Below are 19,564 nucleotides of genomic sequence, written 5' to 3'. Positions count from 1 at the left end.
ACCACCAGCAACAAAAAAAAACACTCAAACTCATAAAATTAGAACCAACTGTTGATAGTTATTAACCAAATGATGTCAGATTAGATTATAGCTGGTTCAGATTATAACTGCAATGCATTTGGTGTCCAGACATTCAACAAGTCTGTCAGTAATCACTAAATACACAGCTCAAGACATCTGACCAATGTCACTGTCACATTTGCCCCTTGCTTAGTCAATTTCACTCTTGGTTATTGCTAAGACTGCCAAAAGTATATTACATCAAAACAACTTGAATAGTTCAGTCCTTAGGCACTAGCCAAACTCAAATATCAGTTTAGAACCCAGAAGACTGAAGCTGACTTACCCAAGTGGAACTGAACGGCAGTTCAACTAAGTTGATCTGAATCACAGCATAGAATCACTCCACTCAATTTGGAACTCGTCTTTTTGTGGAATGTTTTGAAGCACAAGTTCACTGTTGGTTACCTAGGAGACTGCAACAGTGTGGGTTCGATTCTTGCATCAGCTGAACTTACCAAGGACTCTCCTTCTCATCTCCCCTCCTCCCACCTCATTCCAGATCCAACCCTCCACTCAGCACCTCCCTCTTGAACTGTCCTACCTGTTCATCTCCCTCCACTCCAACCTATCACCATCACCCCCACTTACATCAACCTATCACCTTTCCAGCTACCTCACCCCCACCCCCACAATCCTATGTATCATATCAGCCCCTTTCCCCCATCACATTCCTGATGAAGGACTTATGCCAGTAACATCGATTCTCCTGCTCCTTGGATGCTGCCTGACCTGCTGTGCTTTTCCAGCACCATACTTTAGGATTCTGATCTCCAGCATCTACAGTGCTCTCTTTCTCCAACTTCTCCTCTCAACAGAGGTGTGGTGACCCTCAGGTTAAACCACCAGTTCTCTCTCAACCCCTGGTTAGAGAATGGGAAGCCCAATGCTCAAGTAAGACTATAACCACTTTTCCCTTTAAATAACTGCAGTAAGGTATCCTGCTCCTCTACTCAAACCCTCTTGCAATGAAGGCTAGTGTGTCATTTGCTTCCCAAACTGCTTTCTGTACTTTCATGCTTGCATTCAGTGACTGGTATATAAGACACCCAAGCCCCTTTGTATACCTTTTTCCAATCTATCGCTTTTCAAATAATACTCTGCATTCTGTTGCAGAGAGGAGCCTAAGATGTTTTATTTTAAGAACCCTTCCACAGAGTGTAGGCTGCACTCGCAAAGCCAGAATTTGCTGCTCATCCCTAATTGACTTCAAACTGAGTGGCCTGTTGTACCACTTCCGACAGCAGTTACTAAGTCAACGATTATGGCTGTGGCTGAAAATGTGTTGCTGGAAAAGCGCAGCAGGTCAGGCAGCATCCAGGGAACAGGAGAATCGACGTTTCGGGCATAAGCCCTTCTTCAGGATTATGGCTGTGGGTCTGGAGGCACATTTGGCCAGGCCAGGTAAGATGGACAGATTTCCTTCGCTGACGAACTAAAGTAAACCAGATGGGTTTTTGCTACAATCGATGGTAAGTTCATGGCACCATTCCTAAGACTACTATTACATTCCAGATGTTTGTTTTAGTTAATGAATTGAAATTCCACCAGCTCCTGTGGTGGGATTTAAACTCTTGCCTGCAGGGCATTAACCTGGACCTCTGGATTACTGGACAGTGAATCAGTCAATGCCTTCCAGGGTTACAAACTGACCTTGGTGATAAGCTACCTGCTAACTTGATGATAATTTAATCAGGATTGGGATAGTATTGGAGAAAATGTCACATTATTATTGATTAAATGTATGCTTAATGTCACCAAAGGATGAAAGTAATGACAACACACCAATATATTACAGCAACACAGTATTTAATGTTAATTGTAAAAACTCAAACTTGTAACTATAGTTACAATACAATCAGCCTTTACACTATACAAAAACCTCATTCTTATACACCATATCATAAAAAATGCTTGGTAATACGAGTCGGCATCAAAACAAGGGAAGTGCAAAGGCAATAATTCCTGATGCAAGGCATTTCTGTCACCATAAACCAAAGAGGAGTACATGGCAAAACATGGGAAAAGATGTTACACATTCAGGGAATATTCAAAGCCTCCTTGACAGCAATGAACTTGCATGTTGCAAGCCCATTCCCATCACAAAGCTTCGCACGTTGATCCAGCTCACTCTCAAAGGCAAATCCAATGCAGGAAAACTTCAGCCAGTGCCCAGTCAGGTACAGCTCATTTAGTTTGTTCAGTCAAACTGCAACACCAATTGCGCCAGTCCCTATTTCACTCTGCTGAGCCACAAGACTTGACAGTGCATCAATTTCAAGAGAGAGAAACTCAGTGGAACTGTAGTGGGTGTTTTATTCACTGAATGAGTCAACAAACAATGAAAACAGTACTGCTGTGGCACCAACACACCTCCAGAGCACTATTCAAGATGAATTCAACACCAAAAATAGTTAGATTTAGAGATATAATGTATCCCTGCATTATCTTAAAAGCAACCTGCAGTTTTATCTCTAAGTCCTTACCACATACTGATCAACAAATATGGAACCCGTAGCAGCTGGTTTGAGGATAAAAACATTTAAACTAAATTTTAAAAATAATAAAGCTCATTCTACCTCATATTTATTATGTGCACTTCTGAATATCAATTCTCTAGCATTTTTCATTAGTGGTATGAACTGCATTCTTAGTGCTGCCGAACTCTACAGCAATGTGAATTTAAAGTGAAAAGGAGACAGTTAAAACATCTGCATACAGAGTCCAATCTGCTGGTTTCAAGTGCGATTGCACCTTCCTGGTTAGGTTTCCCATAACCAACATGGCTCAGTTACTCATTAAAAAAAAAGATGGTGGGTTTGGTGGGATAGTACATACTCAGCTCATTTCCCCTGTCAGTATGTTGGGTAGTCATTGTGTTTCATGCCACTGAGAAGTCAACTCTTAATCCGCTAAGGGAGCAGTTCAATGTGGCTTCCAAAGTGCAAAAGGAAAAGTAGCTGCCCTGTGGGGAGGGGAAATTTAGGAGACAGCTCCACAAGTTTCAAAAAAGTTAAAATGCAGCTGAAATCAGTTGAAATGTGCCTGAAATCTCTGTATTGCATACTTTCTGAAATATTCAAATGTACATCAGTTGGGGGTATATCAATACAAAAAAAAACTGTACAAAATTAGAAAAGTGAGGAGCACATACTCAAAAAATAAAGAATACCAAATTGTAACTGTTTCCAAATTGCAAAGTTCACTTTTAGAAATAAGACAGTTAGGAAATAAAAAACAAACTGTGTCAAGAATCAGAGGGAGTTTTAAAAAGAAACTTTCTAAATAGTTTTGATTCAAAAATAGCTGTAGATAGTTGAAGAAATATGGGCACGTAAGGCTCGTGGTCTCCAGGTTTGTTAGTGGATTCAATTCCCACCCACCCTTTCCCTTCCCTCATTTATAAAAGCTCTTTGCAGATCTATACACATATTTAACAAAGAGGAAGGTGCTCTGCATCCTCCAGTCCAGATCCAGCCTGTAGACCAAGATAATGCCCACTTGACCCCCAGGTATCACCTCCACCTTGTGTGGGACTCGGGGGGGGCTTACCAGACGCATCACCAGTTCAGGAACTGCATGCAGTTATAGAATTGGACAAGTTGGTTAGAAAGGTTTTCAGTGTATAAACGAGGTGGTGTTCACAGGGTTGTTTCGGAGCTCAGCACTAGCAAAAAATCTCACATCACGGTCTCGGTCTGACTGCAGAATAAGAACAATCTCTTCGACGGCTTCTACGTGAGGATTCTCCGCCTCTGTGAAATATGCTGGGAATAACAAAGAATCAGCATAGCATTAAACACAGCCCAGTCACAAACATACAGCACAGGAGGCCATTCAGCCCATCTTACTGTCTTCAGCTCTTTGAAATAGCCACCAGTTAGCGCAAGTTGGTTCTGAAGGGTCACTGGATCTGAAACGTTAAATCTGCTTTCTGTCCGGATGCTAGCAGACCTAACTTTCTCCAGCAATTTCTGTTTTTGTTACTAATGTCACGCTTTGTTTATCAACGGTCCTGCAACTTTTTCCCTTTAACTATGTATATCTAATGCACTTTTGAAATTAGTATTAAAAATCCTTCAGAGCAGTGTTTTTCAGATGATAAACCTCTGAGTAAACAAATTTCTGATCTCCGAGATTACAAAATGATTACAGTGCACTAGGAGGCTACTCAGCCCATCATGTCTGTAGTGGTTCTATTCTCTACTGTCAATCTCCTGCCTTTCCTCCCCTGTACACCATTTCTATCTAAATAATCATCCATTTCCCTCTTGAATACTTCAAATGAATCTGCCTCCACCACATTTCCAGGCAGTGCACTGCATAGCCTAACAACTTGCTGTGCAAACAAATTTTTGCTCACCGAAGTCGTAGAGATGCACAGCACGGAAAAAGACCCTTCGGTCCAACTCGTCAGTCCATGCTGACCAGATATTTTAACCTAATCTAGTCCCATTTGCTAGCACTTGGCCCATATCCCTCTAAACCCTGCCTATTGGAATGTTTGGAATTCTCTACCTCAGAGTTGTGGAGGCCAGATCACTGAACATATTTAAAGAGGACATAAACAGATTTTTGAAATAACTGAAGGATTGAAGACTATGAGTTGCTGGCATGAAAGCGGAATTAAAACCTGGGGCAAATCAGCCATGACCTGGATTTGGATGATGAGGCAAACCTGAGGGGCTAAATGGCCTACTCCCACTCCAACTTCTTACGTCCTTTTTCTCTTGAAGGTACCAACTCCTTACCAGCTCTACCAGATTCCTTCAACAGCTCACTCACTGGATCATTCTTTATTACTTGAGCCGAGTGTGGGCTGTTCTACCACATTCACCACAGATCAGCTTGACCCTTTACTCACTAGATGCCCAGACATGTAGACTTCTGACATGAATTACTGGATAATTAAAAGCAGAAATGCTCTCAAGTAGATGGTGATCTATTATGGTTTAGGTACACTTGCAGTGAAGACAGTAGAGAATTTAAACATTTTGTCCCAGAGATTATGAAGGAACGTGGTATAATTCAGGATGGCATAGTGACTTTGATTTACAGGTGGCAGTGTTCCCATGTGCCTACTCCCCTTGCCAGTCTTAGCAGTAACGACTGCAGATTTGGGAGGTCTATTGAAAGAACCTGAGTTATTGAACTGTTTTTTTGTATATTGTAAACATTGCTTCCAGTGGGACTGCAGTGGAGGGAGTGAATGCTTCAGGTGGTAAATGGAGTGCCAACCAAGCACATTGCTTTGTCCTAGGTAGTTTTGAGCTTTTTGAGTGTTGGTAGTGCTGCACTTATCCAAATAAGTGGACAGTAGTCCAATACCTGTGCATGTAGATGGTGCTGAGGCTTTGGGTGTTCAGAAGATTAGCTATAACCAACCTTTGACCTGCTCTTGTAATCAACGTTTATGTGATTATTCTAGTTCAATTTCTGAGCCCAGGATGTTGACAGTAGTGTCTTGATATTGTATGTTATTGAATCATGAGCCTCTCTATCCTTGGTGTAAATGTTGCTTGCCCAAATTATCAGACCAAGCCTGAATGTCTTACAGGTCTTGATGCATCTGGACTGCTTCAATATCAGAGGAGATGCCAATATTGGTGCTGAACGTCTTGTAATCATCAATGTAAATTCCCTTTACTGAACTTATGTTGGTGGGAAAGTCAGAACACTTGGGCTTAGCTCAGTACCAAAAACATTTAGGTAACTGTTTTTCCAGTCTCCCACGTTCAAGGCCACAGGGGTCTTCTGTATACCTTTCCCGCAATTCACCCTGTAGACCCAGCTCAGATCCACCTAATGAACATAAGATCATAAGCAACAGGAGTATGTCATTTGGATTCTTAATCTGCCATTCAATAGGATCATAGCTGATCCAATATTTCATAGCTGATCCAATATTCCTAGGAATGATGTTGTGAAACTTGGAAGGATTCAGAAAAAATTTATAAGGATGTTTCCAGGGTTGGAGGGTTTGAACTACAGGGAGAGGCTGAACAGACTGAACTATTTTTCCTGGAACATCGGAGATTGGGACTAGATTGGGTTGGGAGATCTGGTCGGGATGGACGGGTTGGACCGAAGGTTCTGTTTCCATGCTGTACATCTCTATGATCCTAATTGCCTTACTAAAGTCCATGTATATGACTCTTTGTATTGGAGCTCTCTCCAATTAAATATGTTTTTTTGTTTGTTTTTTGTTACTTTTCTTTTGTCCATCCTTCCAAAACGAACTTCACATTTTCCCACATTATACTCAATTTACCAACTTTTTGCCACTTATTTAACCTATCAATTTCTATGTAAACCGCTTGTTTCCTTTTTGCAACTTGTGTTTCCACCTGTTTATGTGACATCTGCAAATGTAGCTATAGCACATTTGCTTCCTTCCTCCAAGTCATTTATATATTCTGTAAACAGCTGCTGACACAGCACTAATCCCTGCTGAAGCCCACTGGCTACAGTTTGCCAACCTGAACAGAACCCTTTACCCCACTCGTTGTTTCCTGCTCATTAGCCAATTCTCTCTCCATGGCAACATACTACCTCTAACAGCATGGGCTCTTATCTTTTGACTTAATCTTCCATGAGGTATCTTGCTGAATGCCATCCATAAGTCCAAATTCAACACATCTACTGATTCCCCTGCATCCACTCTGGTTGAGAATTCCTCAAAAAGCTCCAATAAATTAGTTAGACACAATTTCCCTTTCCTGAAGCCATGCTTGATTAAATTATGGTTTTTTCCAAATATGCTACTACTTCATTAAAATTGAATTGAACAATTTCCCATCAATAAATGTTGGATCAATCAGTCCATAGGTACTAGCGTTTTATCTCACTCCCTTTGAGAGGGGTGTCATATTGGCAGTTTTCCAACCCTTCAGTACTACTCCATGTATTTTTGGAAAATTATAACCAATGCATCTATTATCTCTGCAGCTACTTAGAACATAGAACAGCACAGCACAGTACTTCAGCCCTCAATGTTGTGCTGATCTTTTATACTACTCTAAGATCAGATTAACCTAGATATCCTTCATTGTATTAACTTCTATGTACCTATCCAAGAGTTATTTAAATGTCCCTAACATATCTTCCCGCAACCCTCCCTTGAATCCCATCCCTCCCAATGCAACAAGGACAGAACACCCCCCCGCCGGTCCTCACCTTCCACCCCATCAACCTCCGTATACATTGCATCCTCTGCCATTTCTGCCACCTACAAACAGACCCTACTATAGGGATATATTTCCCTCCCAACCACTATCAGCCTTTTGGAGAAACTATTCCCTCCACGACTCCTCTGTCATATCCACATCTCCCACCAGCCCTCACTCCACTCCAGGCACCTTCCCCTGCCATCGCAGGATGTGTAAAACTTGCACCCACACCTCCACCTTATTGAAGTTTATAAAATCATGAGGGGCATGGATAGGGTAAATAGCTGAAAATGTGTTGCTGGAAAAGCGCAGCAGGTCAGGCAGCATCCAAGGAACAGGAGAATCGACGTTTCGGGCATAAGCCCTTCTTCAGGAATCAGGATAGGGTAAATAGCCAAGGTCTTCTCCCTGAGGTAGGGAAATCCAAAACTAGGTTTATGGTGAGGGAGAAAGATTAAAGAGGGACTTAAGGGTAAGTTATTCACACAGAGGGTGGTACATGTATGGAATGATCTGCCAAAGGAAGTGGTGGAGGCTGGTACAATTACAACATTTGGATGGTTATATGAAACGGAAGGGTTTACAGGGATATGGCCCACATACTGGCTAATGACACTAGATTAATCTAGGATACCTGGTCGGCATGAAGAAATTGGACCAAAAAGTCTGTTTCCCTGCTGTTCAGCTCTATGACTCTATAATGTCAACTCCCTGTTTTCCCTGTAACCCTTGATTTCTCAACTGATCAAGAATCTACCTGAGCCTTAAATATATACAAGCATTCTGCGTGCCAAGGAGTTCCAAAGACTCAAACCTCAGAAGAAATTTGTCCTCATCTCAGTCTTAAATTGGTGCCTTTATTCTGAAGTGATGCCCTCTGATCTAAGTCTCTCCCATGAGAGGTAACATCCTCTCAGCATTTACTGTGTCAAGCTCTTAAGATTTCTGTATGTTTCGATGAGATCACCTCTCATTCTTCTAAACTCCAGTGATTAGAGTCCCAAGATGTCATAAGACAATCCATCCAAACCAGGAATCACTCTAGTAAACCTTCTCTGAGAAATGCCTCGAATGTAATAATAGACTTTCTTAATTGAGGTGACAAGAACTGTTTTCAATACTCCAGATATGGTCTCACCAGCACCTCATACAGTTCCAGTAAGACTGCCTGACTCTTATATTCCGACCCCCTTGAAATACAGTCAACATTCCATTTGCCTTCCTGATTTCATGTTGAACCTATGCTGCATCTTTCAGTGTTCTGTGCACAAATACCCCCAAGTCAAAGAACAAAGAAAATTTACAGCCCAGGAACAGGTCCTTCAGCCCTCCAAGCCTAAGCCGATCTAAATCCACTATCTAAACCTATCACCCAATTCCTAAGCATCTGCAACTCTGCTCTCCACCTACTCAGGCACCTGTCCATACGCACCTTAAATTAATCTACTGTGCCTGCCTCTACTACCTCTGCTGGCAACGCGTTCCAGGCACCTACCACCCTGTGTGTAAAGTACTTTCCGCGTATATCCCCCTTAAACTTTTCACCTCTCACCTTGAACGCGAGACCTTTTGTTATTGAATCCCTCACCCTGGGAAAAAGCTTATCTCTATCCACCCTGTCTATACCCTTCATGATTTTGTAGACCTCAATCAGGTCCCCACTCAATCTCCTTTCTTCTAATAAGAATAATCCTAACCTACTCAACCTCTCTTCGTAGCTAGCACCTTCCATACCAGGCAACATCCTGCAAACCTTCTCTGCACCCTCTCCAAAGTGTCCACATCCTTTTGGTAATGTGGCGACCAGAACTGCACACAATATTCTAAATGTGGCCGAACCAAAGTCTTGCACAATTTTAACATGACCTGCCAGCTCTTATACTCAATACCCCGCCTGATGAAGGCAAGCATATGCCTTCTTGACCACTCTATCCACCTGTGCAGGGTACAATGAACCTGAACTCCCAGATCACTCTGCTCATCAACATTTCCCAAGACTCTTCCACCTACAGTATAGTTCGCTCTAGAATTAGACTTCCCAAAATGCATCACCTCACATTTGCCTGGATTGACCTCCATCTGCCACTTCTCCATCCAACTCTCCAGTCTATCTATGTTCTCCTGTATTCTTTGACAGTCTCCTATGCTTTCTGCTACTCCATCAATCTTCGTGTCATCTGCAAACTTACTGATCAGACCAACAGTGCCCTTTTCCAGATCATTTATGTATATCATAAACAACAGCAGCCCCAACACTGACCCCTGTGGAACACCACTTGTCACCTTTCTCCATTTCGAGAAACTCCCTTCAACTACTACACTCTGTCTCCTGTTGCTCAACCAGTTCTTTATCCACCTAGCTAGAACACCCTACACACCATGTGACTTCACTTTCTCCATTAGTTTACCATGGAGAACCTTATCAATTGCTCTGTAGGATGGCCAAGCAGTTTAAGCCGCTGGATTCAGGTTCTGGTTTGGCAAGCGGTGTAGGTAAAAATCCCACCATTGCAATTTCTTGGATGTGAGCATAAGAGGTACAGTTAGTAAGTTTGCAGATGACACCAAAATTGGAGGTGTAGTGGTCAGCGAAGAGGGTTACCTCCGATTACAACAGGACCTTGACCAGATGGGCCATTGGGCTGAGAACTGGCAGATGGAGTTTAATTCAGATAAATGAGAGGTGCTGCATTTTTGGAAAGCAAATCTTAGCAGGACTTATACACTTAATAGTAAGGTCCTAGGAAGTGTTGCTGAACAAAGTGACCTTAGAGTGCAGGTTCATGTCTCCTTGAAAGTGGAGTCGCAGGTAGATAGGATAGTGAAGACGACGTTTGGTATGCGTTCTTTTCTTGGTCAGAGTACTGAGTACAGGAGTTGGGAGGTCATGTTGCGGCTGTACAGGACATTGGTTAGGCCACTGTTGGAACATTGCGTGCAATTCTGGTCTCCTTCCTATCGGAAAGATATTGTGAAACTTGAAAGGGTTCAGAAAAGAGTGACAAGGATGTTGCCAGGGTTGGAGGATCTGAGCTACAGGGAGAGGCTGGACAGGCTCGGGCTATTTTCCCTGGAACTTCAGTCCCACCTGCCAGCACCCGGCCCAAACCCTTCCTATTCATATACCCATCCAAATGCCTCTTAAATGCTGCAATTGTACCAGCCTCCACCACATCTTCTGACAGCTCATTCCATACACATACCACCCTCTGCGTGAAAAGGTTGCCCGTTAGGTCTCTTTTATATCTTTCCCCTCTCACCCTAAACCTATGCCCTCTAGTTCTGGACTCCCCGACCCCAGGGAAAAGACTTTGCCTATTTATCCTATGCCCCTCATAATTTTGTAAACCTCTATAACGTCACCCCTCTGCCATTTCTGCCACGTACAAACAGACCCTACTATAGGATATATTTCCCTCTCAACCCCTATCAGCCTTTTGGAGAAATTATTCCCTCCACGACTCCTCTGTCGTAGACACATCTCCCACCAGCCCTCACCCCACTCCAGGCACCTTCCCCTGCCATTGCAGGAAGTGTAAAACTTGCACCCACACCTCCACCCCCCTCACCTCCATCCAAGACCCCTAAGGATCCTTCCACATCCGACAGAAATTTACCTGTACCTCCACAAGTGGCATCGACTGCATCTGTTGCACCCGATGTGGTCTCCTTTACACCGGGGAGACAGGATGCTAACTTGTAAATCATTTCAAAGAACATCTCTGGGACACCCATAGCAACCAATCAACCACCCCATGGCTGAACACTTCAACTCTCCCCCCGACTCCACCAAGGGCATTCAGGTCCTGGGCCTCCTCCATCGCCAAACACTAACCACCTGGAGGACAAATGCCTCATTCTTCTGCCTTAGAACCCTGCAATCACATGGGTTTAATGTGGATTTCACCAGTTTTCTCATTTCCCCTTCCTCCACCTTATCCCAGTCACAAGCCTCCAACTCAGCACCACCCTCTTGACCTGTCCATTGTCTTTCCCATTAATCCACTCCACCTTCCTCTCCGACCTTCAACTACCTATTGCATTCTCAGCTACCTTCCCCCAAGCCCCACCCCCTCCCATTTATCTGTCAGCTGCCAGCCCACAAGCCTCATTCCTGATGAAGGGCTTATGCCCAAAATGTCGATCCTCCTGCTCCTCAGATGCTGCCTGACCTGCTGTGCTTTTCCAGTATACTTACTAACCAACTCTTCCACATCCTCATCCAAGTCATTTATAAAACTCACAAAGAGCAGAGGTCCAAGAACAGATCCCTGCAGAACACCACAGGTCACCGAGCTCCAGGCTGAATACTTTCCATCTACCACCATCCTCTGTCTTGTATGGGCCAGCCAATTCTGTATCCAGACAGACAGGTTTCCATGTATCCCATGCCTCCTTACTGTCTGAATGAGCCTACCATGGGGAACCTTATCAAATACCTTGCTAAGCTCCATATACACCACATCCACTGCTCTACCTTCATCAATGTGTTTTGTCAATAAGGTCCTGCCCCTCACAAAGCCATACTGACAGTCTCTAATCCACTATGGTTTTTCAAGTAATTATAAATCCTGTCTCTCAGAATCCTCTCCAATACCTTGCCTACCACTGACGTAGGACTGACTGGTCTGTAATTCTGAGGATTATCCCTATTCCCTTTCTTGAACAAGGGAATAATATTGGCCACCCTCCAATCAGCTGGTACTACTCCAGTGGACAGTAAGTATGCAAAGATCACCAAAGGCACAGCAATCTCTTCCCTCACATGCTGTAGTAACCTAGGGTACATCTTGTCTGGCCCAGGGGACTTATCTATCCCTATAGGGTCATAGAGATGTACAACATGGAAACAAACCCCTTCATTCCAACCAGATATCCCAACTCAATTTAGTCCCACCTGCCAGCACCCAGCTCATATTCCTCCAAATCCTCCCTATTCATAAAACCATCCAGATGCCTTTTAAATGTTGTAATTGTACCAGCCTCCACCACTTCCTTTGCCAGCCCATTCCACACACGCACCACCCTTTGCGTGAAAAAGTTGCCCCTTAGGTCTCTTTTATATCTTTCCCCTGTCACCCTAAACGTATACCCTCTAGTTCTGGACTCCCTGACCCCAGGGAAAAAACCTTGTCTATTTACCGTATCCATGCCCCTCATGATTTTATAAGTCTCCATAAGGTCACTCCTCAGCCTCTGACACTCTAGGGAAAACAGTCCCTGCCAATTCAACCTCTCCCTATAGCTCAAACCCCCAACTCTGGCAACATCCTCGTCAATCTTTTCTGAACCCTTTCATGTTTCACAACATCCTTCTGATAGGAAAAAGATGAGAATTGCACGCAATATTCCAACAAAGGCCTAACCAATGTCCTGTACAGCCGCAACATGACCTCCCAACTCCTGTACTCAATACTCTGACCAATAAAGGAAAGCATACCAACTGCCTTCTTCACTATCCTATCTACCTGCCACTCTACTTTCAAGGAGCTATGAACCTGCACTCCAAGGTCTCTTTGTTCAACAACACTCTCCAGGACCTTACCATTAGGTGTATCAGATTTGCTTTCCCAAAATGCAGCATTGCACATTTATTTAAATTAAACTTGCCTGCCACTTCTCAGCCCATTGGCCCATCTACATAGAACATAGATAGAACATAGAAGAATACAGCGCAGTACAGGCCCTTGGGCCCTCGATGTTGCGTGCTTGCCACAACAGATGTTATTATTAGGTTAGAGGAGGAGGGCGGGTGGGAGGCACTACCAAGATCTGGTCAAGATCCTGTTGTAATCTGAGATAACCTTCTGCACTGTCCACAACACCTCCAATTTTGGTCTCATCTGCAAACTTACTAACCAAACCTCTTATGCTCAAACCCAAATCATTTATATAAATGAAAAGTAGTGGACCCAGCACCGATCCTTGTGGCACTCCACTGGTCACAGGTCTCCAGTCTGAAAAACAACCCTCCACCACCACCCTCTGTCTTCTACCTTTGAGCCAGTTCTGTATCCAAATGGCTAGTTCTCCCTGTATTCCATGAGATCTAACCTTGCTAATCAGTCTCCCTTGGGGAACCTTGTCGAATGCCTTACTGAAGTCCATATAGATCACATCTACCGCTCTCTGCCCTCATCAATCCTCTTTGCCACTTCTTCACAAAACTCAGTCAGGTTTGTTAGATGTGATTTCCCACACACAAAGCCATGCTGACTATCCCTAATCAGTCCTTGCCTTTCCAAATATATGTACATCCAGTCCCTCAAGATTCCCTCCAACAACTTGCCCAAATCTGACATCAGGCTCACTGGTCTATAGTTCCCTGGCTTGACCTTACCACCTTTCTTAAACAGTGGCAGCACGTTAGCCAACCTCCAGTCTTCCAGCACCTCACCTGTAACCATCGATGATACAAATAACTCAGCAAGAGGCCCATCAATCATTTCCTTAGCTTCCCACAGAGCTCTAGGCTACACCTGGTCAGGTCCTAGGGATTTATCCACTTTTATGCGTTTCAAGAGATCCAGCATTTCCTCCTCTGTAATATGCACATATTTCAAGATGTCACCATCTATTTCCCTACATTCTAAATCTTCCATGTCCTTTTCCACAGTAAATCCTGATGCAAAATACTCGTTTAGTATCTGCCCCATCTCCTGCGGCTCCACATAAAGACCACCTTGCTGATCTTTGAGGGGCCCTATTCTCTCCCTAGTTACCCTTTTGTCCTTAATGTATTTCTAAAAACCCTTTGGAATCTCCTTAACTGTATTTGCCAAAGCTATCTCATGTCCCTTTTTTGCCCTCCTGATTTCCCTCTTAAGTATACTCCTACTGCCTTTATACTCTAAGTATTCACTCGATTTACCCTGTCTATACCTGACATATGCTTCCTTCCTTTTCTTAACCAAACCCCTATTTCCCTACATTCTCTATCTTCCATGTCCTTTTCCACAGTAAACAGTGACGCAAAATACTCGTTTAGCATCTCCCACATCTCCTGCTGCTCCACACAAAGGCCGCCTTGCTGATCTTTGAAGGGCCCTATTCTCTCCCTAGTTATCCTTTTGTCCTTAATATATTTGTAAAACCCCTTTGGATTCTCCTTAACTCTGTTTGCCAAAGCTTCTCATGTCCCCTTTTTGCCCTCCTGATTTCCCTCTTAAGTATGCTGCTTTATATTCTATTTTAAGGATTCACTTGATCTGTCCTGTCTATACCAAACATATGCTTGACACAGGCACAGACAGCACTTTTCATACATTTTATTGCTTTTCATACATTTTAAGAAGCTCTTATTGTCAGTTTTTATATCCCTCGCCAGTTTAACCTCTGTCTTTATTTTCTTTTCATTCCTTCTTTACTGGATTCTGTTTATCCCAGTCTTCAGGGCTGTCACTGACTTTTAACTCCTTACATGCTTTTGCTTTCAACATTATATTCTCCTCAGACTTCCTTAGCTAGCCATGGTTGGTTATTCCCACTCTAAAAATATTTCCTCCTCACCAGAGTCATGAAATACCTCCTAAAATGTCTGCCATTTCTTGTTTACTTTTTCTTGCTGATGTATCTGTCCAGTCCACTTTAACTAACTCCATCCTCATTCATTGTAATTACCTTTATTTAAGTTAAACACAGTTGTTTCCAATCCAAGTTTTCGCCCTTAAAATTGCATTACTACCCATTACAGATTCAAGGCAGCCTGTTCCCTAGGTTGGCTCCATGACACATTGCTCTAGGAAACTATCCCAAATGCACTTTATGAATTCATTGTCGTAGCTACCCTTTCCAACTTGATTGACTGAATCAACATGAAGATTAAAGTCACCCATAATGATTGCTCTTCTCTTTTTACAAGCTCCGATTATTTGCAAATTGAAACACTTTCTCACAGCTGTCCTCATTTCATCACTTATTAACAGTGCTATCTCACCATCTTTTCTACCCTTTCTGTCTTTCCAAAAAAGTCAAAATTCCCTGAATGTTAAGTTCCATGTTCTGATCACCTTGTCTTCCAAATGGCCACGAGACCATTTACCTTGATTTGTGCCGTAAATTCTGTACCTTATTCTGACTGCATTCAAGCTTTTTGCCATTTTTAATCATACTAACGTTTTTTGTACTTTGGCCTTTTGTATGGACAGTACTACAGTTCACTCACTACACTCACTGGCAAATCTGAAGGACATACTTTTAAATAAATGAAGCAACTTGATAGTGTTCGTAAAGAAAAAGCTAACAGTTAGAAAGGAGAAAAATACTATCCAGACATAGCGACATACAGGATCAGTATTTGAAAAAAACCCACTGGAAAATTTAGTGGTGTTCAAATACTTGACAAGCATTTTCTAAGCTCAGTTTAGATATCAATGCATTATACTTGAAATTTACTCAAATTCAAACAATCCTTTGGAACATTGTGTGACCAGTTGTTTGCACAGGAATAAGCAGTAGTTAGTTGTTTGGCCCCTTGAGTCTGCTCTGCCAATTCAAAGTTCACAGTTGATCAGATTGTTGCCGTTACTTCACACCACCTTAATTCTTCAACTCCCTTGTCAGTCAAGAACTTAACTCAGTCTTAAAAATATTCAAGAGCAGTGCCTTTACAGCTGTCTGTGGGACAGAATTCCACAGACTTTCAACCCACAGAAGAGTTTCTCCTCAACGCCATTTTAAATGAGAATGTCTTACTTTTACTCTGTGCCAGTAGTTCTCATCTCTGCCACGAGGAGATACAACCTTCAGAATCCACTCTGTCAAGTCCCCTCAAGATTTGTTACCTTTCAATAAGATCACTCCTCGCTTTTCTAAACTGCAATCAATATAGGACCAACTGTCTAACATTTCTTCATAAGACAACCTCTTCATCACAGGAATTGATCAAATGAATTCCTGAGCTGCTTCTAAAGCAATTACATCCTCTCAAAATAAGCAGACCAAAGCTGTATCACAGTATTAAACATCCCTACTTTTATATTCCATTCCCCTTGCAATGAACAACATTCCATTTGCTTTCCTAATCACTTGCTATACTTGCATATTAATTTTTTAAAATTTACACACCCAAATCTCTCTATACTGCAAAGGTCTACAATATCTCTTCATTTGAATAATAATTTGCTTTTATAATCTTCCCACCAGAGTGGGCAATCTTACATTTTCCCACGTTATACGTTATTTGTGATTTTTGCCCACTCTCTTAAGTTAACGTGCACTTGCAAATTCCTTATCTCCGATTCACAATTTATTCTCCGACCTATCTTTGTGTCATCAGTAAATTTAGCAAACATTCAATTCCATTATCAAAGTCATTGATATAAATTATAAATACTTGAGGCCTTAACACTGGTCTCTGTGATACTTCAGTGGTTACACCTCACCAGTACCCATTTACCTCTATTGTTACCTGTTAGCTAACAACCCTCTATCCACGTGAATATGCTACACTCGATATTATGAGATTTTATTTAGTACAGTATCCTTTAATGAAGGCATGTTTTCAAATGCCTTCTAGAAAACAAGCACTCCACATCTATAAATTCCCCTTTATCCATGTTGCTTGTTAACTTCCTCAAAGTATTCCAGTAAAGCAGTAAAACATGATTTCCTGTTCACAAGACCATGGTGACTCTTTCTTGTTGCATGAAGATGTTCTAAGTGTCTGGCTATAACCTCCTCAATAATAGATTCTGGCATTTTCCCTGTGACTGGTGTTAGTCTAACTGGTCTATAGTTTCTTGCTTGCTGTTTTTTTGCCCCTTCTTGAATAGAAGAGAATTACATTCACTATTTCCCAATCTGAAGGGACCTTTCCAGAAGCAAGGAATTTTGGAAAATTAAAGTTGATGCATTTACCATCTCAGCAGCCATTTCTTTTAAGACACTGGGATGAAATCCATCAGGACCTGGGCTCTTGTTAGCTTTGAGTTATAACAGTTTTCTCAGTATCCTTTCCTTGGTGATTTCAATTGTTTTAAGTTCTTTCCTTCTTTCATCTCTTTATTTACCATTATTTCTGGGATTTGGTGGCCTCTACAGTGAAGACAAGTACAGAATATCTGTTCAATGCTTCTATCATTTCCTTATTTCACATCATTCATTCCTCAGGCTCACTTGACCAGAGGACCAATTTCACTTCAGCTATTTTTTTCCTTTATAATTACCTGGAGGAATTCTTACTATCTGTTTTACAGAGCAAAGCAGCTTTCCCAAATACTCAAATTCTCCCTTGCATTGCAGGATGACTTGCTGACTCCTGGTTATAAGAAATGATGAAATGAGGGATAGAGAGGCAAATTGAGTAGAAAATTGAGTTTTAGATAATGGAGGTTAATGCAGGGAATTGTTAGGTCCACTTTAGAATTTAGAAAGACTGGAAGATTTTTTTATGATAGAAGACTAGGATCTATGGAGAAAAGAAGGAATTTGGGTGTCCATCTGCACAAATTACTAAAGGTTAGTGTACATGTGCAGCAAGTAAACAGGGGAGCAGGACAATGAGCTTTTTTGGTGTTGCAACTCAAAAAGGATAAAATAGCCTTAGGGGATGTACAGTGAGAATTATGCCAAGTTTTAAAGGGACAGTTATGACAGATTGCATAAACTCATGCTGTATTCACTTGCATTTAGAATATGATTATATTGAGGAACTTAAATAATTAAAGCATTTGGAAAAGTAGACACTGAGAAGTTGTGTCCTCTGTTGGAGGATCCTGAAGACAGGGCATAATTTCAACTAGATTAAATCATTTGGATTTGGATTGGAATCAGGAATCATTTTTGACACAGTAGTTAAAATCTTGAATTCTCTTCCCCAAAAAGGATGGGGATGCTGGACTGTAGAAACTGAACACTGATTTTTATTAGCTCAGGTTATTCAAAGAATATGAAGCAAATGTAGGAAAATAGACTTAAGATATGAGTTAGTCATTGTGTAAATAAATGGACATTAGGCTCAAGGGACTAAAAAGCCCAACCTGATGTTAGTAAAAATATAACAATATTACACAAAAGAAACTAAATGCATTATTCTATAAACTGTAATTGGTGTACAATTTTGAGTTATCTGAAGGCCCAATGCCAGTTGATATAATCTAGCTGTGGCTCATTATGTGAATAATAACTCCTTGAATCCCATAGAAAATGTCCATTGCTTTAAATCACCAATACCCTCACTTAAGAATACCATGTACTTTCATATTTACTTTTTTCCAGTAGTGTGTGCCTTAGTGCCTTGGCAAGCAATACTCGAACATTCGGAACAGGATCAGTAGCCAAACCAAGCAGACTTGGAAGTAGGTGTTCAACAAATTGGCTCACTGGCATGCATTCCTCTTCCACAACTGCCTGTGTACAAAGGAGAGTTTTCTTCCATTATTTTCAAAAGCATCTTTAATTAATACCCTTCTATGTTTACCATATCTTTTGTATTTAAAACATTTTTCCTGCCTTTTATTCTGGAGGGATTACATTGCTTAATCTGCACCAGCAGCCACACGTGTTAATTTAGAAAATAAGCATCAGCAAGATATTCAGTGGGATTGGGTGGGGCAGAGGGCACCAATGGTAGTGGAAACTGCAAATAACCGGATATCGGTCTGATTTCCTCCGGCTTGTCACTAAATGTTCCCACAGTCAATAGTGAGGAAAAGTGGTTTCACTTTAATAAAAGGAGAAATTATTTCCCTCATTCATTCACTCACCTGACAGATGAAGGCAAATGCCTGACGTCCAATCCACTTGGAGCAATGGCAAAATCGAAGTGTGAGCTCATTCATAAAGTTCACAGCTAATGGTTCACTGGCAGTTGCATAAAACTTCTTTAGAATCTCCACTACCTGTTGAGTAATAAGCAAGGCCTATTAATGAAAACAAATGTAAATGCAGGAAGCAATATTTCTTAAAAATCTACATTTATTCAATAGGTAGCTTTGATCAGTGTCACTTTGTTAACCTCTTCTCACTGTCCCCTTAACCCAATGCTTCCAAAGAGAAAGTATGTTGCAGATGACAGTGACCCCAGTGCTTTTCTGCTCTTTTTCCCCATTGCCAGTATATTGATCTGGTTAAAATGTTTCTTCACTCACTTTCTTTCCCCAGTAAGAATCATAGAGAAGTCCAGCACGGAAACAGACCCTTCGGTCCAACTAATCCATGCCGCCCAGATATTCTAACCTAACCTAGTCCTATTTGTCAGCACTTGGCCCATATCCCTCTAAGTTGAAACTTTATTGCTGGAACAGCACAGCAGGTCAGGCAGCATCCAGGGAACAGGAGATTCGACGTTTCGGGCACAGGCCCTTCTTCATTCCTGAAGAAGGGCCTGTGCCCGA

General features: G+C 41.9%; 1 protein-coding gene across 2 annotated transcripts in view; it reads right to left on the bottom strand.

Moving 5' to 3' along the window:
* Positions 1 to 1,850: 1,850 nt before the first annotated feature.
* The window catches only part of ppp4r1l (protein phosphatase 4, regulatory subunit 1-like), a 125,670-nt gene continuing 107,956 nt past the window's right edge, over positions 1,851 to 19,564 (bottom strand). The window contains exons 18-21 of one of the 2 annotated variants that reach the window (XR_006314608.1): positions 18,935 to 19,069; positions 18,437 to 18,578; positions 17,088 to 17,264; positions 3,695 to 3,827 (exon numbers count right to left, since the gene is read on the bottom strand). Coding sequence is in view for 1 of the 2 variants with exons in the window: in XM_043710084.1 (XP_043566019.1) it covers positions 3,679 to 3,827; positions 18,437 to 18,578; positions 18,935 to 19,069 (426 nt within the window). In the remaining variant the exon portion in view is untranslated. Of the gene's footprint in view, positions 3,828 to 17,087; positions 17,265 to 18,436; positions 18,579 to 18,934; positions 19,070 to 19,564 lie in introns of both variants that reach the window. The other variant, XM_043710084.1, reaches the window with a different exon arrangement.

The sequence above is a fragment of the Chiloscyllium plagiosum genome, chromosome 20 (assembly GCF_004010195.1).
Source record: "Chiloscyllium plagiosum isolate BGI_BamShark_2017 chromosome 20, ASM401019v2, whole genome shotgun sequence".
NCBI lineage: Eukaryota > Metazoa > Chordata > Chondrichthyes > Orectolobiformes > Hemiscylliidae > Chiloscyllium > Chiloscyllium plagiosum.
The sequence above is the reverse complement of the archived record's forward strand: the minus strand, read 5'-3'. Positions and strand labels throughout refer to the sequence as shown.